We start from the raw sequence: 25,375 nt of genomic DNA on the forward strand, positions 1-25,375 counted from the left end.
TAATTGAAAAAAAAATATATCACAACTTTCTGCAGTTGTTTTACTTTAAAAATAAGTTTGCTGTTAAATATCGGTAGGAGGAGGAGGAGAAGGTGGGGGCTTGCTGATTCCATTTGTCCAGCAGTTCAAGCCTCAGAAGGGTTTGCAGGAAATGGTAAGTAAGTCTTTTGCACGAAAAAAAAAGGAAATGATGGTAACTTTTTTTTTTTCTTTCCTGCATCAAAATATCCTCAAGTCATAACCCAGGAACAGGGAGCCATAGCCCAGGTAACTGTGAGTTCCCTTGAGCTCCATTGGCTATTATGGTTGAACCGTGAGAGTAGCTTATCTTGCACTTCTGGAATTTCTCATAACCCTACCACAAAACACTATTGATTTTTCTGAGCCGGGCAGGAGGAGAGGAGGGATTGAAGAAGGTCATATGTAAATGTGCAAAGTCTGATAAACAGCTGGACCAAATATTACTGAGTCTAGAACCTCACTGATCCTAAGTCCATTTTGTAACCCCGGAATTATGCCTCTGCTGCTTCCTCTTAATTAGCATGCTGTGTCACTGCATTGGAGTGGTAGCTTAAAAATACTTACTGATATGGGCCATTCACTTTAAAACCACCACATTTTTTTTGATGGGCACTGGCTCCACAAGCTCTTGGCATCAACTTTCTTAGTCCAAGATCTGGTTCCAATCCCCAAAATCAGAGCAGATGGAGACATTATTCAGAGAGCAGAAAACATGATTCAACCTTAAACCTGCAGGCTTTCACGGACTGTTTCTGTCTTATCACTTAAAATTATTTTTCATCACATGGCATAAGCAGAGGTTTGAGAGATGGTGTCCCCCCTGCCATGGACAAGGCAAAATGGGCATTTTCTAGCTAACATATCACTGTACATGTGTAAAAAGAATAAATTGCTTTTCATATTCTTATTTTTTAAATGACAACACTTTGTTTACAATGTACTCTCTTTCTGCAATGAAAATGCAATATTATTAAATGCCAGTCAGCCGGAAAAAAAAATATAAAGAGGATGGCCTAAAAGAAAAAAAAAAAACATTTCTCCCTCATTTTCCCCAAAAAATGAATTTCCAAAGAAGCAGGATTTGTCTTTAGGCAAGGTTTCAGGAGGCAGATTAGATAGCAAAACTATTTCCTTGTTTCAGTGAGAGGCAGTTTTCACTGAAGACAGGAATTCAGGAGTATTTCTAAGAAAAATAGTCTTGCAGCAAAACTGCAAATCAAGCAGCAGTGTGAATAAAGCAGCTAACTTACTGATCCTTCCAGCAAAGTAATACCAATTAAAAAGGCATCTGTAACCAACAAAGGACAAACGTACCGATCTCAGTGGCCAAAAAGAAGCCAAGTATGAAACAATATTTTTATTATAAAGTGCAAGTAAAAGGGTTGAAGAAAGAGTTCTTCAACTGCTTTGTTGTAGGAAACCCCACTCTGCGCAAAGTATTGACCATCAAATTTCTTCTAGCATATGCATTCATTTCTAGAATATTCTAGGCAAAACAGCTCTGCAAGAATTCTAAATTTTGGACAAATTTGCTGATATTAGGACACTAACGTTGTGTATTTCCAACAAAGCACTTTGACCTCTGTGGATGCAGCCAGCCTGGGGATCCCTGGGGCGATTGATCTTTCAACTGAAAGACTTCATGCACCTGTAAAGGTGATTAAGGTTATGAAAAGTCTTGCTTTGTCTCGGCAGTTGCATGTTGGCTTGGACTTGCATTTCTTCAGACCACAGAGTGCATTGGAACCTGCACAGCCCAGTCTCAGCAGCGCTGTTACCCACAAAGCTGGAGCAGTCTGGGATTCACTCCAGATTTACAGAGGGCTTGGTGTGTCGCTGGGATGTGGCGTCTGGGGAGTCTGCAGGTAGCTCTTGGGTACAGAACAGCGGTTCTAATATTAAAAGTAGAGATAATGCTGGCCACCCTACAAAGGTTGCCCTGTGGTCTGGTGCTCTCACTGTAACTTGTAGGAGTGTGTTAGTTATAGGTAGACTTTGAAGTCACATAGATGGATGGTTTGGAGGCATGCTAATCTTTAGGTGTTGGGCACAAATATTGAGCAATTTTCAGAGAAGCTGCAAAGCAATTGAGTAGAGTGAGGGCTTGAACAGTGACTGCCAGATTTCCCAATCCCCCTGTTTTTCTTTACCTGACCACACTCTGGGATAAAACACTGTTCCTGAGAAGTCCAGAACACAGCTGACCTGGTGGGCAGGCATACTGAGATTCTGAGACTTTTCTGATATTTTGAAAAGACAACAAACCCCACCTGTTCACAGTTCCCCTTGAGTGGAACCCAGGAATGCCTTCAGGCATTCAGACTCAGGATGATGGAGGACTTGTAGCGTTGACTGGAAGCCAGTCAGCTGCCATTTGTGATTTGGGCACTCTGTTTTGGATGAGATGAAAGGATTGAAAATCTTCATTTTGTTTGGGGGTGGTGGTGGGGAGCCATTGTCATTGACAAAGTGTGGGGACACTGAATGTGGAATTCTTATTAAAGAATCATTCAGATAAGGTACACAAAATGAGATCTGACTACCCTACTGGAGAAAATTTACAGAAACAAATAGCTGTCATTTAGTCAGGGTAGAAGACGTACGTTGGAAGTAAAAGTGGAAAAAATCCACAGTAAAATTAAGACTGTATTGTAGGAAGGTATGATTGTTGAAAACAAAACAAAACAAAAACAAACAAAACAAACAAGCAAACAAAAACTATACTGAAAGAAATCTGAACTGAAAGAGGAGGGGAAAAGCAGTGCATTCCTACTATTTCCCCCTTTTCATTCTGTTTAATTTAGTAAAGCAGTCATAAACCTTGCTAAATAGTCAAAAAATTAAATGTTGCAGTATAATTTATGGTGGTTACAGAATACATGAGAGTACACTTTAATTAGCAAATTGCATGTTTATTTTATTTGCTTAGCATATAATTTAGATTGGATAAATGCGCTTTGACTGGCTATGGCACCTTGGTATCCTCATTTGGTATAATTTTTAATCACATTGTTTTGGAATTTTATTGCAACATTATACAGTTGATATACCAGTGCACAATTAAGTATGCTCAGTTCACACCTTGCTCTTGAGGAAATTACTTTTTATCTGTATTTGGATGGAGCACTTTGTACGGCAAGTGAGAACTTGGGAGTAATAAAGCATGCACGTTGTGGGTGCTAGAGCTGCAGTCTGAACAGTAAATAATAATAGTAATGATGGTGCCCTGGTAGGGAGATGTTTGGGAGGAAGGGGAAAAAAATCCTGGAAGTACGCAACTGGAAATTATTATAGGTTATATTATATCAGCAGTTTTATAGCAATGCCTTGCCATTCCAGTGAAACTGAGGGAGGAGGGGGAGGATTATGCTAGGTGCTAGCATGTACCCAGAGGGGGAGAGATTTTCCATCCAGCACAGGCTAGGAGAGAAGGCAGATGTTGAGAGGAGGGTAAGTAGCTGGTGCAGGATTCTCAAACAAAACTGATATCTCAGTCCTGGGTCGTGTTTCCGTGCTGCTATTGTACTGTTAGCCACATCAGGATGTAGAGCAGCTCGTGAAAGGTAGTGAGAGTGTGAGGAGCACCGGGAAGAGACGATACAGTGGGAGAGGCATGCACAGGCACTGTGCGTGTTCCAGGGCTCCTGAGACCTAAAAATATTACTGCACTTTTTGGTTTGGTTACAGCTGTGTGTCTGCTCAGGGAGTGTCAGTCTGGGATCTGCACGTGGCATTCTGACTTGGGCAGGCTTTGAATCTCGAGCTCTGTTTTCCCTGTTGTTCATTTTGGCATTTTTAAGTGGTGACAGGACTAACAGAAGGCTGTGTCTGTGCTTTGGGGAAATTCAGATTTACCTTACCAACTGCATTTCAATCCTGGCTTTAGGTGTTGTATAGATGTTACAGGAGAATATAATAGGGCTGAAACTTGGAGGTTCTGGAAAGGAAAAATGAATGGATTTTTTTTTCTTTTTACAGAAGAATGTTCCCTAAACATACAGGAATTAATAGAGAATATTATTTTTACAGATATGGTATGGAAGGCTTATAAAGCATTTAATTGAGATCTAGAATACATCTCAGAAGTGGAATTTTATATAGTAGTTTGACTTACAAAATTCTGCAGAAAAGCTATCATTTTCTCTTCCATTCTATAGACTTTTTCCATAAGGGATGCCCGAGTATTACATATATGCCAATCAGAGATCCCGAGTGACTCTATGTCGGGAAGATTGATGCTGGGCCAGATTATGCTTTCAGTCACACAGGTATAAATCTGGGCTAACTCTATTGTCTTGCTTCCACTGAGAACAGAATCTGGCCCACTTTCCTTTCTTCTCTGCATCTGAGTAATTGGCCCTGTAATGCACCCGCGCTGCTCCCGTGTGATTGGCACTGATCGTTTCGCTGTGACAGGACGTCGGCGGTGGTATGTATTGCTTCAGCACTGACATTCCTTACTTTGTTACACTGTTTTGATAACGTTATCTGTAAAGTATGTTCCTTACGCTGATTATGGTTATTAAAACATACAGAGATCAACAGATATGGCAAACAGATGCTTAGTCACAGCTGATGTGAGAAATTTGATTTCATGTAAGTTTCACAATTTGAAACTATATCCTTTAAAAAAACACGGGCATTAATCCCTACTGCATGCAAGCTGGTTGACTTTATTTAAAATGGGATTATATCGGGATGATAAACAGAGACTAGAATTAAAGCATCTTTTTGAATATTGTTGAAATATAGAAGAAAAAAAAGCAGAGGAGAGGTTTTTTTTCTTCTTTTCTTTTTTTTCCCCCTCTTCACTGATGTACTGGAGTGTTTAAAAAATATTTATGGGACCTATCATGCAGATGTCATAGTGCTGTAAGAAAATATCTGTGGTATTTAGAGCCAGCGATGCAGCCCTTTTAAATATCTGTATTGCTCTATAAAGGCAGACAGTGCTTCCCAGCATTCCTTATGGAACGCAGGGAGAATGGCATGGACCTCTTGAATAATTAATATGGTTTTCAGAGCAGTAGTCATGGAAACCCAGGCAGTGTCACATATATGGATTTTAGGAATTAGGCACGTTTTGAATTGCACATTTAACCAAAAAAGAGCATGCTGTAAGTCCTAAAGATCAAAAGCATTTTCTCAGCGAGTCTCTTGTTTACACTGATGAACACACATATCATATTTTTTTGGATGTAAATAATATTTGGATGCCTAAAAATTTGCATGGTAGCTATCTGAAGGGCCATTAAAGGCACTAAATGCCCTAAGTCATCTTTTAGATGTCTCATTCTTTTTTTTCTTTCCTTCTTCATCCCAGACCCTCAAGATATTAGGATGTAGGTTTTAAGCTGTGTAGCCAATTGCTATGCACTTAAAGGACCACAGCTTTACCACTAAGTTGCTAGGCCCTTTCTATTAGTTCAGTTGTCTGGCTTTTTTATCTGTCTCAAAAAATGTCTCTTCAGGATCAATATCGTCATTACTTTGGGTGTGTATGTGGAAGAAGTCAACCAGGCAGCAGTGAAAAGCTATCATCCAGTCCTCAGTAATATTGTACGTGTAAAGAATAAAAATACATGGAAGTTATTTATAGACCATAAACCCTCTGGTTTCATAAACCATTTTATACTATTATTTGTCCAAGTCTACAGAGTCTCTCCTGAGTTCATGGCACACTCAAAAGCCTCTGTTCTTTATTTCTGGCCGTTTGAATGGAGAAATTAATTAGAAATACACTTAGCAATTTATGGACATGAAAAAGCCATTTGGCCCAGTAAGTCTGCTTTCTTTTACCTTTTTTCATCCTCATTTTGTTTTGTCACTCTCTTCCAGTCGACTCTCTACTAATAAAAATATCAATGTTTCATAAACTCGTTGAGACTTTGTGGCAATAATATTACTTGGCAGCATAATATGGCATATTCATTACTCTCTAAGCAAAATGATTTTTCTTTACATTTTGTGATCCATATTCCTCAATTAGATGCACACTTGCTGCTTTCATTGAAGTCAATGAGAGTTTTATAGCTGTCACTGCCAGTGGATACTGGCTTGTTATTTCCAAATGTGAAATGATGCCCACGGTTTTGTTTTGCCTTATTTTTTTTTTAAACCACTAATGAACAGATTCTCCCCTCTCCCTTATCTCTGTGCTGTATTTAAAACATTCTTAATATGAAGTGAAATACTTCTGTTCAGTCATTTCAAAGTTATCTCTTTCCTAGCAAGAATAAATTCAGTCACATTGACCTGTCTTGACAACAAATCTTCTTAAAAACCTTGAACCACCTTGGGTACTTAAAGTTGCACCCTGTCTACAGTAAAACTAACTTACCTGTGTGGTGCGTGTAACTGTGGACAGAATTCCGGTTGTGCAGTAGTTATTACAGAAATAATCTCACTTCCTATGATTTGTATTCCAGCCCTTTGCTGATGCATCTCTGTGTCCTTGTTGCTTTTCCTTTTACTGCAGCCATGCACAGAACAAATGGCTTCAGAGATTTTCCTGCACTAAGCTCTAAATACCTTCCCAGTCACTCGGAGCACTGCTTGGCTGTTCCTTTCCATGGGAATTCCCTTTCCTGGCCTATTACACTCCAGAATTCCCAGTTAAGTCGTCCATCCATAGACTTAAAAAAAGATGTATGTTAGTGATGGAAACAGTTATAAGATCAAGAGGAGCTACTCTTGAGAGGAGGAGGTGTAAATATCTGCTGCCCATTGGAAATGTCTCACAATTACCCGAGGACTTCCAAGACTCAAGCCCTGAAATCCCAAGCAGTTGATAATCTTCTCAACTGTACCGTTTTCGGGGAAGAGTCTGCAGGGAGTTAATTAAAATGCTGAACGTCCTTCAGACTTCTAGAGCCATTAGAGAAGTTAAAGGGGGACAAGAAATTGGTCCAGGACTGTAAGTGCATGCTAGACAATTCACCAGCAAGTCAAACTGACGTTACCACAAAAGCACCTGGGGTCACGCAGGCATTATAGCCAATCGAAGCAATCTTAATGGCATGTTTGGCTCTCCTCGTTTTCTCCTGCCTTTCAGGTAGGACTTCGATATGTTAATGCAAAACATCTTCCTCCTTCCATTGTGAACTGATATATTCATGGAATCAGTGCTGCCCTAAACTCATTACGACACAGGGTTGTTAGGCTTCCCTAGTACTGAGTAAGAGCTCTTACTCTGTTCCCCATGCAGTAGTTGAATTTGTTTCCTAACAGGAGTTTAGCTTGTGATGTAACTCCCAGATTTGGCTTTCTTCTGGTTATCACTTACAAGTACCGGTGCTAGTTTCACCTATCATTCAACACAGTAGAGTTTTTATTATTACTTGGAAGTGATTATAACTTCATCACAGCCTGTTATTGTCAATTGGTAATTCCACGCTGCCAACCACCAAGCTTTGTTGCATAGTCACTGGACTGTAGAGATGATGGAAGACAGTTGTGCCCAACTCTGTCCTGATTACTCACAGCTGCAGAATACTTGCAGAGTACTATAAAGGCTGTTGATGTCTATTGCACTGGTCTTCTAGTTTATCTTTGTGTGCCAACATTGCACTAGCCTTCTGCTTTTTAGTGCTTTAATAAAATTAAGGCATCTGAAGTAACCTTAATGACTTTTGCAAAAATCCAGTTGTCTCCTAGTTTTATTGCGGAAGGTTATGTAGCAGTTATTTAGCCTTCTCACAGAACTATATATATTTATATTTGTACGCACACAATTTTATAGTCTCAAACAATTGATGGTTCTGTCATATCTGCACTGCCATCATTGTTGCAACCTTTCAGACCACTGAATGTAAATCAGCCTCTTACCCTCCGGGGGTCTCTGTGGCAAACTAAAATTACTCGCAGATTGTGCTCGAACAGTGCCTATCAAGTCAGCTGACAATGCAAGAAGCATATCATCGTTCTGGTTGCACTGGCACGTTTCCAAAGCTACACCAACTGCAGTGTTTTACAAGGCAACCTGTGGTTTGTCGAGGCACCTCTGTTAGCTGTCACGTGCTTGCTCATAACCATTGGGTTCTCCTGCCTTCTACCCCCTATTGATGGAAATCCCTGTTCTGGTTTTTAAGCCATCAAATCTTTCTGCAAACATTATTGGCTTTGTGGCTTTGGGCTTTTTAGATTGATGTCTTACAATAACATCATTCCAGGTAATCAGTGGAAGGCACTTCTCATGCCATATTCTACCAACATTTACCTCTCTCTTTGCAGGAACATTTGGAAGTCCAGGCGGGTATTTTGGCACTTGGAAGTTGTAAGCAGGGCACAATGCTAGGTCCCTGGGAAGAAGGCAGTGCAGAAAGAAGCAAGTTCAGAGTAGCAGGTAGTACTGGAAGTTCTCCTTGTGGGCTAGTAAAATCACGATCCAGTGGAAATGGATGCCATGATCCTGGCATGATCCAATGGAAAGACATGTGCAGGTTAGCTTCTCTCCTGCAGAAGCAAAGTGACTGCGATCACACCTTTTATTCATTTGTAAAGAAAGGCTATCATTAGACTGAGGGAATAAGAGGATCAATAAATGATTTCCACAGAAATTGGTAGGTAGATGAATGAATAGCACTGTTTTTGTTTCATCTGCTGTTGCTTCCCGTGTGACTTAACAGCAGCAGTCTTACAGCTCACCTTTCTTAAACCTTTCAACTTTATAATATGTCACTTTTCACTAAAAGATCAAACAAGGGAGGAATATTTGTGTGACCTCCAGAGCCTTAATTCTCAGAGCACTCATGTGGGGCAGGTGGACTTGAACTGTGATTCTTACGGTGGCATTCACCATGTCAGGCTTTCTCTGGGATCCGTTTCTCCTCTCAGACATCCAGTGGAGAAATCTGGGGTCCACCCCTTTCCTCCTTCTATGAATTTCTAGATGTAAGCGGCTACAAGGCTATCAAAACATAACACATTTATTTCTGGCTTAGAAGAAAAAGTGTTTGTTGGGATATCTTGGTGTTTACAGCCTGTTTTCATCATCTGTCCAGGATTGTTTAAAAGGGGCTGATGTGGTGAAGCTGGTTTGAGGAGGCTCAAAGCACAGCTTATCTATCTTTTACTACAATGTCAGTAGAAAAGGCTGGCTGAATGCTGCCATGGGCTTTAGATCTTGGTTCCACAAGCTCACAGTGGAGATCAGGTGAACCGCTGTACCTCATAGAGCAAAAGAAACTGAAACCATGGATCTTTGCCACAAATCTACATGGCACATGGCCAGTTAAGAGCTGAAATAGGTTGGTACTAGCGGTAGGGAAGTCTGAAAATATTCTAATCGTACCTATCCCAGCAGGGCTCTTAGTGCAATGACAAGACAATCGTCTTGACAGACTGAGAACTTTCTTCTTTAAACTCACACCAAAACAGGGGAGTTCAAAAGGGTGGGAGGCTGAGGAAAAGAGGGAAAAAAGCTTTAACTCTGCTGATGTGGCTTCTTTAATTTGCTGTCAGTGATGCCACCAATGTTAATTCTGGCAGGGTTAATTATGAGAAATTAAAAAGCCGCTCAGAACAGACTGTACCCTTCGTACTCCAATAAAGAGGCAGCTCTGGCGTGAGAAAATTTCTTCATTAATATACATCCCCAAAGGGCTACCGCGTACAGCTTTCTGAATATGAATCATAAACTCCCAGGGACCCTGCAGGAAGCAGGGGATATAGGATTCAGAGGAGATTGACTGTGTTACTTTTACTGCTTCAGGAGAATGATGCTCAGGCTGGCAGGAAATCACCATGCCAGTGACATTTGGAAAGAAGAATTTATTAATTTGCATGTTGGCATGTACAAGCTTTGAAATACAGCTTTAAATGTAGTGCGTACAGACACTGCTGTATCAATGTTCTGTACGTCAGTCTGTAATGCATACAGCTGTTAACGCGGAGCTTAGCATAAGCATTGTAATTGTTTACCATTTAGTATTTTGCAAAAATGGCTTTAGGGCAGGCATTTATTTCTCAGGAAAATTTCACCAGCTTCTCACTAACTAGACACTATATACCCTTAACCTAATACTTTATACTAAATGTCAATCTGGTTACACTGGATACGTTGCAGAGAGAGTAAACCGAGAGGAATACCGTGTACAAATTGTGCAGCTCTAAAATATAAGCTGAAAAAAAAGAATGTGTCCCAAAACAATAATCTATAATTTATGCTAGTATAACTTGGCAAAGCTGCATTACCAAGCAAATATAAGTGCAAATGGAGCCAGAAAAAAAAAAAAAAAAAAAAAAAAAAAAAAAGTGAAATACCTTAGTGGTATTAACTTTCAGCAGAAATAAAGCTCTATTGTTAAAAAAAAATAAAAAAATTATGCACTCAGGCCATTTGCAGTGTAACTCTCTGATGCTGACAGGGTGTTCCAAAGTGCTGGTGCAATTTTGAAGTCCCTTCCCAGGAAAGGTATTATGATCTGTAAGTCATTACTGCAAAGAAAGCAGTTCAACAAAGTTAACTTACAGCACTGAGGTCTATAAAGAGGCCAGAGAATTAATTTTCATAAGAAAACATGTCTTTTTTCTCCTCTACTATACAGCGAAGCACCAATATACAGTGTGTAACCTTTCATTCAAGATTCTCAACAAGCTTCACAAACATTAATTAATTAACCTTAATAGCAGCTATGGTCCATGAGTATTATTTTGAAATGTGTTGTAAATGGTCATTCAGAGGACTGATAAAAATCAATTGAGGTGGACCTCTAAGGAAAATGAAACAGATTATTTATAGCAGTTGAGAGTACTTGAGGACAACCTCTTAGGAGGAGATGTTACTTAAGCAGATTGCTTTTTCAGGCAGGTTACATTGTAAATTGCTATTGCCATTACCCGTGTAACTTGGTGCAGGAGCAGTTTGGAATATGGTGTTATGACTTGCGGGGAAACTTCTGTGCATCTGCAGTCACCTGTTAGCGTGCTGGGATCTCTGTTTTGGCGGCTCTTTCAATACCGAGTTAACTCTGCTAATCGATAGCCTTTTGTTTTTCTAGTTTCTTTGTTAACATGGAGCTAGAGGTACAGGTAGACAAAGCGACTTGCACAGGACTGCCTAAACGCGACGTGATGTAGTACTGCTGTGACTGAGGAACGAAGTCAGAACACCCCATTGCCATTTTCTTTGTTCTAATGTCGGAATCCCACTTTTCACCTATATAGCTAAACATCTGCTATCAAAACTAAGGAAAAGATTGGGTATGTGCTATAAAAATGGCATTTCCTTTGCCACTGAAAAATGACTTTAACATTTCCAGGAATAAAGACCTCCTTTGTTTTTTCTGATTCTAATCCCTGTCTCCAATTTCACCTTAGAAGTGTGTGTCCCTCCCAAACCCTGAATCCCTGCTGTCACCAGCTGTGCATTTGTTGGCAGAAAGCCACTTATCAATGTTAAGGATGAACTTTGAGGCTCATTGAATCATTCATTGTAATCCTCATGTAACAAATATAACATTTCAGCAAGATTTCTAATTACCTTTTGACTGTTTTTTTCATAATGCCCTGTTGCTGTTGGAATGGCTCTGATGGCATACACAGAAATAACATCAGACTGTAAATCTATTGACTGGAGCAGCGGTAGGAAGAAAAAATGTAGAAGGGGGAGAAGGTCACTTTTATAATTAGTGTAATATATCAATGTGCTAGGAAGCTGAAATGGAAGAAGTTGTTAGAAATGGAAATTTGACTGAAAGGGAAAGTTCATCTGTGCGTATCTTCTTCCCCGCTTCCCTTCTTCTACCCTTACTCTCCAGAGCAGCCCGTCTGACAGCTCCTGGATATACTGTTCTCATAGCCTGACTTTGCAACCCAATACAAGGGTTCATACCCAGCTGCAGGACAACAGCTTTAAAATATTCACATAGCAGAGGTGGACAGTATTCTCAAATGACTCCAAACCACTGCTTCCAAAACCCTGAGGTGAGCAAAGCAGCAGGACTGGGCTATACAACTGTCTTTAGTACATCCCATTCAGGTCTGCATAGATCAATTAAAGCCCCCTTTGTGCCCAGACCTTGCTAATCGGTGATCACTGGCCACCCTGTAGTTCCCAGCTTTGAAAGGAAGAATAGCACAATGTGCAAGTCTGAGATGCGTGGTGAGTATGGTCAGAATCTAGTCAGGTGAGATGAGCATTAGGTGCTGGCATTGATACGCACGGTATCCATTGGGAATCAATATACAGGCTACTGGGATAGGGAATGGATGCCCTAAAACCCTTTCAAAATCTTTTGATTTCTAACAGTCTTTCCCAGACATCAGCGTATTATTTAGGCAAAGATCATGAAAACTGCTCTGTTTCCAACTGAATTTTTCATCTAAAATGCAGCTCACTTGCAACTTGTTACTGTCTAAAGAGAATGCTAACACTGCCACATTTCCTCATTAGCTTTGCATAAGACAGACTCCTGTGTCACAGCTGATGGAGCCTTTATGAGCCTTTTAGCCAAATGACTGATGTTTCCCTCGTTATGTCAGATCTGAGGGCACTGCTGGCATCTTTCTTTATTCGCTGTCTAACACCATCAATCGAGCAGCTGCCATGCACCCATGATCAGGCTGATTATTAAAATGTGCTCAGGAGGCTGCCGACACCAATTTTCTTTCATCTGAAGAGGCCAATATACACTGGCTCAAGCCGACAGTTATGTACATGGAATATTTAGTGCAGAAACCGGCAGGTAAGACTGAGGCTGATTCTTTACAATCTGGATCCAGTCCATGGGAATTATCATTAAGATGTTGTAGAAACAATGGGGATGTTTTTGTTTTCCTCTCCATTTTTAAAATAGGAATGCGGCTCTCTGTTGGAGAGTACTTTTGCTATGACAGTCCTTCCTCTTGCACCCAGGTGTCCCTGGTGAGGAGAGGTCACAGCCATTGAAGAGCTCATTAAACCTGAGTCCTGCTAAAACCAGCCCCTTGTGTGGTTGGTCACCCCAAAGGTTTATAATACTAGTTTTGCTCCGCTGTATCTTCATTCACCAAGATGTCAGTCTCCTTAAGGGAGACAGCCCCTGCCTTCCTCATGCTAATAGTAAAAAAAAGCCTTCTGCAAACAGTGTAGTTCAGAGCCATGGGCTGACCCAGCTTGTCAGGGATTGATCAGGAGCTCAGGCTCACCTGGAGCTTTCTTTCCAACAGCAAACACAGCAGCTCGGCCACGTGTGCAGGTGTGCAGCTAGGAACTCTTCCAATAACCCGCTTTTGCCTTTGGGGTCTCTAATCTTGAATTCTTCATCTCCAAATAGTAAGTTCAAGTCTTTATTTCTATTGCACTTGTCATGGTGATATTTAAGGATGAGCTGGGAGGAACTGATTGGTTTTTGTTTGCATTTATCCCAGGGTCATATGTTTTTTAAAGGAATATTTTAAGTTCAGCGGTTATCAAACGTAGTTTTCTTTTAGTACAGCAGCATGGCCACGTGTGAATAAAGGGGACAATTAAATCCATGTCATAGAGGTTTATACATAGGTTCATGGGTATGTAAGTGTAGCATAGGGGAGAGGGAAGGGAAAAGTCTTGTCTGCGTGTCTGAGCAAATGAGGCAAGGGGGGCTATCATTCTAGAAAAAAAGCAATATTCAGCCGTCTGTATTCCTTGGGGACGGGGATCCCTCACAGCCCCCATGATAATCAAAACCACTGTAAAGCTCTCAATACCGCTAATTAGCTACATAACACTGCAGAGCATTTAACACTTTTATTGTCTGTCTCAAGTTCACACCCAAGAGGTTATTTCTCTTGAAGAACGCCTTCTCCTTAGGGAGAGTGACTAGAAAGGGCCAGATGAGAGCGACTGAATTACAAGATGCTGAGCGTGAAGCACCGGTTACTTTGAAATGGGTTTTGTTCCTGAGCTACCAGTAGGGTTTGCTGTGAGAGCTGGTGTAGGGACTTGTCGTAAAGAAGACAATCACAAAAATAATGTTTATGGTTTCATATCTCCAAACAGCTGTGTCCGTGTTGCCTTTATGACAGAAATTTTGTGTGGCTGAGGGGGTGTGTGTGTCTGTGTATGGTGCGTGCGCTGAAAGTTCAAAGAACCAAGTCCCGTGCGGTTTTTAATCTTGTTCTGTGAACACTACAGAATCAACACAAATTCTAATAGCAAGATATTATGTGGTATTAAGTGAATACATTTTTCATGGCCCACCTGCTACTGTAACTAATTAACAGCCATTCTCATTAATTACATTGATCAGGATCATAAAATAATTTCAAATTGCTGAACATGATCAACAGGAGTAAAATGGTTTCACTTTAATCCCTTAATGATTTTTTCATGATTAATCAAACAAAATATATGTAGTTTTTTGATCCATTTTTTCTTCTTGGAACTGCAACTCAGGGCAATTACAGTAGACATAAAGTTGATGCAAACAGAACTACATTTCATCCGGTAGCTAATTAAGCAATAAGGCACAATAGGATAGGGGGGTGTGATTGTGAGAAAATCACCCCCCTGAGGAGTTTAATAAAAAGTACACACGAGGACCTCTGCTCCCCAGGAACCTGATTGTCTTCCTATAACCACATACCCTGCAATTGCCTTCTTGCTAGCAGGAAGTTCTTTAAGATTTCATGCAAAACTGAATTAAGGGGGAAAACATCTTGCCACAATCTGATCAGAGAAATGCTGCGCTGCAGATTGTGTCTAACTGTGAGGCTCACCAAATCTGATACCATTTACAAGTCATAAATACACAGTCACCAGCTTCTCCTGCCAGTTCCTTGGATGCTGTATAGATCTCTTTGACAGGACGTAGCTCTTTTTTGATGAGCAAACAGAGATGGCCTTCCTTCTCATTAGCTTCACACAATTGATAAACCATGAACTCAGGCTGTTGAAGTGGACTTGACGTTTAATGGTGGTGCTTAAGCTATAAAGAAGCTTCATTATATGTATGTGCACCAAATAACATGGGAATCCTGAAAAAGGCTCGCAGTGATGTTTGTCATTTATGATATTGTTATTACTCCTCGTTATCTGGAATTACAGAGACATTAACAGTGTTTTGCATGGTCACAGAATTAGAATGGTTTATAGCCGTATTGAGATAGCAGCGTGTTTCTGTACATGGTAATTCTTAGACGTTATGTAGATATATTAAAAAAAAAAAAACAAGCATAATTTCTGATGCTTAGTTATGGGCACATGTGCTCAGTTGCCCAGTTTTGGAGACCCTGATGCTTGGGTGCCTCCCAGAGACTGAAGGTTCACATCTTCTCTTGTGGAGAAGCAGGCCTGGTAGCCACCGGTGTCCCTCCCTGTACCTGGAGGAGATGTGGCTGACTTCTGCTGCGTCCCTGGGGACAGGAGCTGGAGGGGCCATAGGGGAGCACCTGGTGTTCCAGCCACCCCCTCCAGCCCAGGCACCTCTGAGCTGTGCCACCTCTGGGTGCCCTGGGGTGGGCTGCCCCTGGCCCTCCATGCCCTCAGGAGAAAGCAGGTGGGGTGTTCTGTATTCCTACTGGTTCTGAGCAGCCCAGCTAATTCCCTGACTTGCTCCTGTGAAAACTCCACCAGCCAGACGTTTTGTACTTAAGGCTGCTTGGAGATTTTCTCCTGATTTGATGGCTTGCGGTTGGACTTACTGTGGCTTACCCAGCAACAGAAATACAATAATGTAGTCTGTCATGATAATGCTTTCTGTGCGGTCATAAAGATCCACGGTATTTAACCTAGTTTTGCATGAAATAACTAGATTTAGATCAATCACAGTCATTTTGTAGAAGAGAGAGAATATTAACTTGGTCTTGAAATGTGATTAATTCCAATTTGCTGTTTTCAAAGATAAGCGATGCTCACAATCCTGTTAATTAAAAAAATTGGAGTTTCCCATTTTACTTCATGCACTATTTTTTAATGAAATAAGTTTGTCTTTTTCCTTCTTATTATGACTGATGCTTGGCTCAACATGCCACAGGCTTCCTGAAGGAAAAGTAGTGTGTACTTGTTGTGACCCTACGAAATGAAGATAAATGGTCTTATACAAGATGCATTATGGGCTTTATGACATGCATAAATATATAGTAGATTGTATCCTTTCCATAAAAATGTTCTTAGATTTCTAATATTGTGTTTTAATGGAGTTTTGTTAACAGGATGACAAATAGTAAAAATATGTAGGCACTGAAACAGGGTCCCAGATTTGTGTGCTGTTCGCTCACCTGTCAGCAATTGCTGCTTCTCAAACAACAGTCTGACTTGACCTTGCTAAATATTCATTTCATGTCTCCACCACTGCTTGATTAAGTCAGGCAACTTTCTGCGTGTAGCTGCACTTGGCATCAATCTGACTGCCATGTGGAAACACTTTTTTGGTCAAGGTTAGGAATGAGCAAGACCTTGTTAAAAACTAAACAAGCATGGGACTTAGGAGATTTGCATGGTCTAGAAACACTGGTTTCTTGTGAGAACTACTGGTTTCACATCTTATCTTTAGTCCACAGCAGTTGTCAGGCTTGCATTATATATTAAGAAGAGGAAATGTCAGTTATTAACATAGTGTAAATGCCCTAGCTAGGAATACAAAATGACCTTTAAACTAAAAACAGCCTAAAAGGGGAGGGGAAATAAAATGTAAATTTACTTTATAATTGGCCTTAGTATTTTTACTGAGAGCATTTGGCATTTGGATTTTACATCTTGCTTATGTTGCTAAGCTCAGCTGCTAATAAAAGCGATGATGACAAAACCAATAATCGTCCTTTAAAAAGAAGTTTTACTGCAGGGTGAGCGTATCCAGCATGCGGACACGCGGTACGTTTTCTGTTTGTTCTCATGATGCTCAGTCATTACATCTAAAGCCCGGGCTGAAAACCACCACAACTAACAAGCCGCGTGGTGCTGAAGCCCAAGTCCCCCGTTATTTGCCAGGCGGTGGGGCTCATTCTGCATGTGCAGAAAGTTTGTGCCTCAAGTCCTTCGCGGTGCTCAGCTGAGTCACGTTATCTGACAGCAGCTTAGTGTTTGATCCCGTATCTTATTCGGGAAATAAATCTTAAAGCAGACTGTGTGTTTCATAATTGGATCATCTAATTATTGTAATTATTCAAGAAGGCAACAGGGTGTAAGAATGTTTATACCTGTAAATATCCAGGTGTTTTGATCTTTTGAAGTAAGCAGCAGTCAGAGTTGATAAATGTCTTGGCTGGAATTTAGCAATACAATGAACCTCTGTATAGATATCCCACATGGTATCAATTGAAGTTCCATTTAAGACCTAATCGTTGGCCCATACAAGCAGAGGAAAGCTTGGCTAGACAGATGGAAAGAGCTGCTTTAAGAAGGGATCAGAAAAGGCATTGCTACTCGGCTGGCCTAAATCCACTAATCTGATGTTATTATTAGCGATAAGGAGCAGCGACCAGGATAAAATCTCATTCTCTGCAAATGTCATTTAAATAGGACTCTGATATTTTCCAGTCAAGTAGACAGGCTTTAGTCAAATAGTGAGCACTTTATTTGTAAATGCAGGAAGAAAAGAAAAGCTTTAGTTCAGCAAGTTCTTAAGATGTCAGCTTACCAGTATTGATTAATCGTTCAGCAGTGGCAGCTGCTTCTTTATTAAAAGCGTAGCTCTACATACAAAAGATATCAGATGTAGGAAATGTTTGTTGACAATTTACCTTTTCTCACAATGTGGCAAGAGCTCAATCTGTTACACATTCCCCTGCTTTCTGGCCTGCAACTCAGATAATATCCATGACAGAATTTATTAGTCCATCTGCACAAGGCAGATTGTGGCAGCCGGACTCCGCTGGAAATGTCACTCTGTCTGAGGCTGACCCACTCCCCGGTTCCTGGGAGAGGAATTAATTCACGCAGAGCCAGTGCTGGTTAGGAAAAGCCTTCGGTTTGGCTGTGTATGGACGTGCTTGGTGTGTAACAAAAATATGACCCGATGTCGGCAGAGCGAAGAACGAGAGCGGTGCCTGAATTTCATACAACGAGGCATACTATCTGAGATGCATCATTATTCGTTAGTGGGTTTGAATGTTTTAAAACGTTTAATTCCACCCGCTGCTGAATTAAATGCTTGGTCTAATGATTTGTCAGGCCACACAGGCACCTGGGAAAGCGTATGGGCATAGGGACTTACCCCACTATGCACAGAAAGATGTTCCAAGATGAGTATTTTCTTCTGTCTCCTGAAATGCGTTTCTCCTTTAGACTTAGGAGATGGCTCCCCATGCTGATTTTTGAATGTCTGATCGTGTGGACTCCCTCAATGGAAAAAGACAGGTAATTAGCCACAGTCCAGGCTGAAATGAATCACCTTTGGAGTCCTCCCTTGCTGTTTAGTACAGGGGAAGTCTGTGTGTTTAGTATAGACTGCAGTCATCTCATTTCTTGGGTCAGTAGAGCTAATAAAGTTGAATCCCACTATTAACTGATTGTGGAACAGTGAAAGCAAATATTGCACAGTGTACTAGGAGCACAAGCCGGGCTTATCCTTTAGCTTATATCTTCTTTTCTTGCCAAGTGCATAGCTGAGAAAAGAGAGCGTTGCTTTTCCAAGGGATTAGAAAGGATCTTAAGTCGCATCATCATACATAATATCTTTTCTTATACTGTCAGTGCAGTTAATAACCAAATAATATTCTGGAAATTTGAATAAGGTTTGCTGTATACCACCCTTGACTGAATCTCCCGTTTCCTCTTTTGGCTTCCTCTTTCAGTCTGAGTTCTCCAGCCTTGTTATTCAGAGGTAAAACAGTTTGTCTGATACCCTCAGTTTGTCTGAATACCCCCTTCATCTTGCAGGGAGGCAGGGAAATTACAATAGATTTTAAACCACAAACTCGTCTCACCTTTAGTAAAAATGTAGCTATGGAAGGGGAAAAAAAAATTATTTTAAATCCCTGTAATTACAGAATACTGAGCGCTCCTATTCTTGGCTTAGTATACATTTTTTTTGTACTTCAAATACATATCTCATGCTAGTGTATGCTTAATGAATACATGTCCAGCAGAGCTGTTCACATTAAGTGGAGCTGAAACTATTTGGTATCTGAGCTATGGCTGAATAAACCAATTACAGATTTAACCAAATCTTCACTGTCATGTCCAAGTCCTTGGGATGCAGTAAATTATTTGGTATCTTGTCCTCATCCTTTTCATTTCTATGAATTTGCTTTATACATCAAGATGACTTCTAGTAGATATTAGATGTATGAGCTTGCTCTGAAATCCCAATTTGTAGTTATTAAGGGCTTCTCTTCAGATGAAAACCCAAATTCATTTTTGAGCTCCTTGAGGTGTTTACCTGTGATTAATTGTCCTGCACAGTTTTGCAGTAGGTAATGAGATATTTGTTATTATTCCCTGATCCAATAACTGCAAATTTTCATACAGATTTTGATAGTATTTCTACTTCCAAAGTTTCAAAAAGGGGAATATCTGTCAAATGCTCGTGCAGACCAGAATTTTCTTGTCTTCAGTTGTTACCGAGACTGTGACACTGTTTGTCTCAATTGCCTGTAGGTATAGTTTGGGTTTTAGGTGTTCCGAGGCAGTAATTTATGGAGTCATCCAGCAGTAAATCCACCCATTGACCTTTGTTCCTCCTCTCTGACCATTTATGTTGAAGAACCCCACCGGGGCGATCTGGTGGATTAATGGACGTCTCTGTGGTGTGTCAGGCATTTCTTTGCATTTAAAAATTTAGTTGAATTTTTAAATGGTGTTTGGAAAATGGTATGTTTCTATATTGCTAACTCCATTTATTTATTAATCTATTATTATAGAGACCTGTAGGTGATTGTACTGTATGTTTTTGTCCAAGAGTTATAGTTTTAAAAGAAAATGGTTATTAATTGAGATGTCAATAAAATATTCAGTATTGATATTATGGTAAATTGAATAAATAGTTCTCTTATGTTGAAATTATATTTTATAGTAAATACTTGAAAAGCATATATAGACTCATTGGAGTCAAAGTTTCATGTAACTTGCATGAGATAATTAGGGTTCATCTTTGGACATATAAATTTCATATTTGTCTTGCAAATACCATTGCTGTCTTCTCATTAGCTGCTTTGAGCAGAAAGTGTTATTTAATCTCTGTAGTAGATATCTAGTGCTACCAGTGGTGGTGGGGCAGGCTCACCCAAGAGGAGAGTACATTTGTTTTCACTTACGATTTGCCATCTCCAGCCAGGGTAAAGCTACAGATTCCCCAGATGAAACCATGTTTTACTTAGCTCCACGCTGTTTGTGTAGTCTAAAAAATAAACAAAAATCCAACCAACCAAGAAATAAACTACATGTATTTTAATGGCATAATGTAGGAAATGAACTGGTTGTTTAACAAGGACAATAGCGCTTAGGCCCAAGTTCTGTCCTCTGGTATGTGTAAAAGTCCTTTGTTACCAGCAATGCTTGCCCATGTGCAACACAGGGCAACAGCTGGTCTGTTGGATTAGCAAGAGTTAGGTGTGCTGGCTAGATTCCATTGGTTTCTTAGGTCCAAACTTCACAAATTTCACTTCTAACAGAAACCAATAGATTAAATTATTAAGAACAGTCATTACTGAGCACAAATATTTATTCTCAAATATCCAATATTTTAATCGTTAAGATAATGGAATGGGGGAGAGGAGGGAACTGAAACAACAAAGGATTTGTCCATCATTTTTATGTGGTTCCTCAAACACCATGCATGACCTTACCTTTAGTAACTGCCTGTGGAGTCAAGAATTATTAATGTTTGGGGAATCTTCTTTTCCCTTTAATTAAGGGGTGGTGTTTAAAAGATATGAGTGTGAGGGCCATGCTTTATTGGGTTAGGCTCAATCTGAGAAGTACCTTCTGCCACCAATGACACCTTCTAGTGGCAGTGCTCCACAGCGTCCAGTAGCGATTGTTTGCAGGCTCAGACTAATGTGTGAGCACAGAGGGATCCCTTGCGATCCTGGCTGATGGGTTTTAAAGATGCAATTTAGTATTTTCTAAAACACACCTAGAACATGAAACGGTTTTGGTGTTAACTCCTAAGGACCACAGGAATGTAAATTGAGAGAGCTGTATTTATAAAATAAAAATAGGTGCTGGTCTGAAGTTGTCTGTTAGAGTAGAAATGAATTTTAGATTACATGTGCCTGAGGCTTTACCTTACTTGCCGTGGGCAAGGCAGATCCTCAAGCCGTGGCACTGTATGCACAACCATGCTACTAACAAAACACCGCTTTGGGAATAACTGAACCTATACATTTTGTAAAGCTTTTCCTTCTGCCGAAAAAATATTATCAGATGATTTTTCTTGCTATCCTTCCTGCATTTTTACTCGTCATGCTCAAGTTAATGCAGAGTTAAACAGAAGGCTGAACGTCCACTCTGGCTGAAAGCAGTGCTCTGCTAATGCCATCTATGAATCTGAAGCTATGAGCCAGATTAATGGAAATGAGATGTTCCACTTTTCCGCCAGCCCTAAAAGTGATTCCCTGCCTGGCGGGTGAGTGCAGAGGAGACTTGCTTTCTGCTAGTGTAATTATAAAATCCAACCAGACCGGCAGCACTTGAAAATATCAGCTTCCAGAATCAGCAGAATCAAAATATCAGCCCAATCTTGCACATCCTAGTTTTTATTTTTCTTGAATCTCTTTAGTTAAGCTTAAGTTTTCTTACACTGTTTATATATATATTTTTAATTAGTAATCGTATATGGAAGCATGTAAGCAGGAAAAAAAAAAAGACAATAAGTATCTCTTTTACTTACATGCTTTTCAGTGCCTGGTAAGCAGTATCCCAGCTTAAGCAGAATGACGCTGTAGCTGCAGAGTAGAGCTGTTGGCTTGAGTGGGTAAGGGCAAGTTCAGGCCTTTCTTGTGTTGCTTTTGCCTCTGCTTCTTAGGAATATCAAATGTCTTTTGGCAATGGTTAAATTGAATGATGAAACTAACACTGGAGAGTATAACATTTACAAAAATTCAGTAAAATAAAGAGCTCTAGAGATTTGATTCATAAGTCCTGAAAGCAAGCATAAAAAAAAAAAAAAAAAAAAAAAGCCCACATCCGTGAATGTATGTTGAGCAGAAATGAAACATTTAGATTTTGCCTCTCTTTTTCTATTTGTGCCTTTAGGGGGCTGTAGTAGAGATGGAATACAGAATGTATTGACAGGAGATATATATTCCACTTGTGAGTAAAGCTCTGAATCCTCTTGGCTTCACTGTTTCTGAATCATCATGTCTTTCCTCAGTGGAGAGATAAATATGGTATTCACTTCAACCCATTTAGCCCATTATTCATTTATATAAAGCAGGACCAATTAAGACATTCTTTTGTGTATTTGCACATTCTACATATGGAGCAAAAGGGAGTTAAAAATATCTGTTGCAGCAAGTGTGACAGGATGCTCTGTGAATACTGAGTACGTTACTCCTGCAACTCCTCTGAGCAGTAAACTGACATTGTGGAATTGCTGAAACACACAACTAGACACGTGTGGGGTTTTTCTGGTGTGTGAGATTCAGAGTTGCCTACACGCTTACTCTTTCCATTTTCACAACTGCCTGCTACCGAGTAGACAGCGTACAGGCACAGCTCCTCACACATGTGGAGAGGGAAAAGGGACCAAATAGTTTGAGGCAGTTGTCCTTATTCCAAGGGATATCCGTATTAGGTAGCACTGGTGTATCAGAATGAATTATTTTATTGGAATTCCTTCTTTCTTTTGGAACATGTGTTTTGACTTTTTCTTAGTCTCTGAGAGTTTGAGAAGAGAATGAAGTTAAAATAAATAATAATAATAAAAAAGAAATTCCTGCTGCTATAGCAGACTTAAGGAAAAAAGCCAAAATATACATTTTCAATTCCAACAACATTTCAGAGTGGTATAAGTCTCTGTTGGTTTAAGTGTTTCTTGGCACAAAATGCTGATTATATATGTCTCAAGGAGACAATCAGCATGTTCATACAAAAGTCTCAATCCCTAAAACACAATAACATGTGGTTGTCACTAAAGATTTGCTGTCGAAATAGATAAGGAAAGTTCTTCTGGATTACGATATGGGGCTTTACACTGAAAAGCTTTGTTTTGCATTAAAAGGTAGTTTGTGGCATTGTGAAGTGATGAAATGGTATGCGGCATAATACGGTTTGAATGGAAAAGAAATACAGTAAGACATAAACTGGTTTGATGGTATTTTTCCCAGCAACGCAGTAATATTTAACTCTTGAACTGCTGCCTGAAACAAGTCAGTCCAGCCTTTACTGGGGAAGATTTGGAGGCGTGCAGAGCTTTTGCCCAAGGCCTCACGTGCTGGCCCCATGGCTCAGGTGCAGATGGGCAGCTGCTGCTTCTGCAGAAGGGGCTGTCATGAGGGAGCCAGGGAAATGCCCCAGTGTTTTTCGGTGGCTCAGAACAAACATGAATAACATTTACCATCTACCAGTGATGGTTTCAGGTGCATCACTTCATCTTTTGTGTCTGTTAGGGCGCATTTTGTATTTTCCACCGAAGATCCTTTCCAAACCTCTCTGTATTGTAGCTGCAAACTCCGGCATCTTTCTGCACACAAGGACATGAATTTCACTGGGATACCTGCTAGAAGCTTCTGGTTGTGCAGCCTGGTGCCATTCATGTGACGCATGTTTTGGGCCCAGAAGAGGCCATTTTTGAGCAGGTCCGGCTCGCTCAGCGGGGCTGCGGAGGGAAAAGGCTGGAGGAGGCTTTGCTTTTCATCTCTTTTGGCAGTGCCTGTGCCAAACCTCCTGTCCCACTGCACTGTAGCATATTGTCAAGAAAGACTTCCCATTTAAAGGCTGCAAATGGCAGTGAATGCACTGGTTTTCTAGTTAAGTTGTTAAAATAGTTATTATTTGGTCATTGAAAAGTGATGCTGCATAAACCAGTTTGAATTTGGTGTCAGCTTCCAAGCACTGGATCTTGTTACGCCTTTTTGTGCTAGATTAAATACCCATCTGCTCTCTGAAATCTCTTCCCTGGGTAAGTATTCATAGTCTGTGATCAGGTTGCCTCTTAACCTTCTCCTTTATGAACTAAATAGACTGAGATGTAGTCTTTCCTTGTAAGGCAAATTTTTCCAGGCTCTCTAATCGCTCTTGTAGCTCTTTTCTGAATCCCTTCCAAGTGTTAGTGGAGGTAGGGAATAAACCAGCTAAGCAGGGGAGGCCTACTTTTGTTTGGCTGAGCAGTTCAGTATCAGGGATCATTCACTCCCATTGAGAAGGCTGAGAGGTACATCATAGAGAAGGAAAACAAACCAGCCTGTTTCATATAGCAAGTGTAGGGCAATTCATGCCTTTGTCAAGCACCGCTTCTCTCAGAAGACCTGTCTCTTCAGTCATTAGCAGAAAATCAGATTAAACATATAGTTTTTTCTCCTCCCTGTCCCTCTGTCATATATTTCTGAACACGTCCCAGTGTTGACCTGTTGTGTCAGCTCTCACTACCTCTGGCCATAAACAGCGTCTGGCTAAGGTTTCTCTATGTCCTTTGTTTAATACCAAAATAAACATTACAATGAGCATGAGTGGTTACCAACAGAAGCACCTTGATGACTGCATGATTTTTATCTATTTTAAGGAAGATTTAAAAATAAAATGTTAGGGTGTGTTACTTTAAATATATGTAATGGACCCAGTTTTGCTGATCTACTGCTTCTTACCAGCTCTTCATCTCAAAGCATCTGTATGCACAGCTGAGCTGACCTATTACTGTGGCTTTTCTGGCCCACTTCCGGACACAAGGCAGTCATAGTCTATTATTTGATACAACTGTAAAACACTGAGCAAAGAGGGAATGTCTGTCTCCCTAGTTGTCTCGTTTCCTAAATAACAAAATAACTACCTATATGCAGATGTGACTATGTCCTTATGCCACACAATTAAAGGTCTTATTGTCCTGAGGTTTTGTTTCGTATAAATAACAAACGTGAATAATCAAAGTTCTTAGTAAGGTCTTCATATTGATTGTATTGCCAGTGGTTTGTTTGTGCTGAGCATTTGGGGCTTGATAGAAATATCTTGTATATACATTCTGCTTTAATACTACTCACATTTAGATGCAATGCATTGTTAGGATGAAGCTTGAATTATTGAAGAATCACAACAACTAATCCTTGATAAAATCGGAATGCTTTAAAAACTTTAAGTGAATCCTTTGTCCTTCAGGTTGTATGACCTGAAAATAAAAGTATGCAATAGGATTTAATAAAACATAGGCTACCCTTTGTGAGAGCTCTCTCAAGGCTTTTCAAGGAGTAAATGGTTACCATTACCAGAGGTAATGTACTTCATTTGCTTTCCTAAGAATCTACTTTGATATTAAGGGAAACTCCTGTGCTAGGATTGGGATTTAAACTCCTGTAGGGTGTT

General features: G+C 40.2%; 1 protein-coding gene across 13 annotated transcripts in view; it reads left to right on the plus strand.

The window, feature by feature from the left end:
* AFF2 (AF4/FMR2 family member 2) overlaps window positions 1-25,375 on the plus strand; it is a 328,163-nt gene that overhangs the window by 42,539 nt on the left and 260,249 nt on the right. For 4 of the 13 annotated variants that reach the window (XM_040572847.1, XM_040572849.1, XM_040572846.1 and 1 more), the window contains exon 2: window positions 4,336-4,450. The exons of 7 other annotated variants lie outside the window; for them this stretch is intronic. In XM_040572847.1, the coding sequence (XP_040428781.1) occupies window positions 4,386-4,450 (65 nt within the window). In that variant the 5' untranslated portion in view covers window positions 4,336-4,385. Of the gene's footprint in view, window positions 1-4,335; window positions 4,451-13,187; window positions 13,277-18,248; window positions 18,278-25,375 lie in introns of those variants that run through there. 2 more of the 13 variants (XM_040572857.1, XM_040572850.1) reach the window with 2 other exon arrangements.

The sequence above is a fragment of the Cygnus olor genome, chromosome 13 (genome assembly GCF_009769625.2).
Source record: "Cygnus olor isolate bCygOlo1 chromosome 13, bCygOlo1.pri.v2, whole genome shotgun sequence".
Classification (NCBI taxonomy): Eukaryota; Metazoa; Chordata; class Aves; order Anseriformes; family Anatidae; genus Cygnus; species Cygnus olor.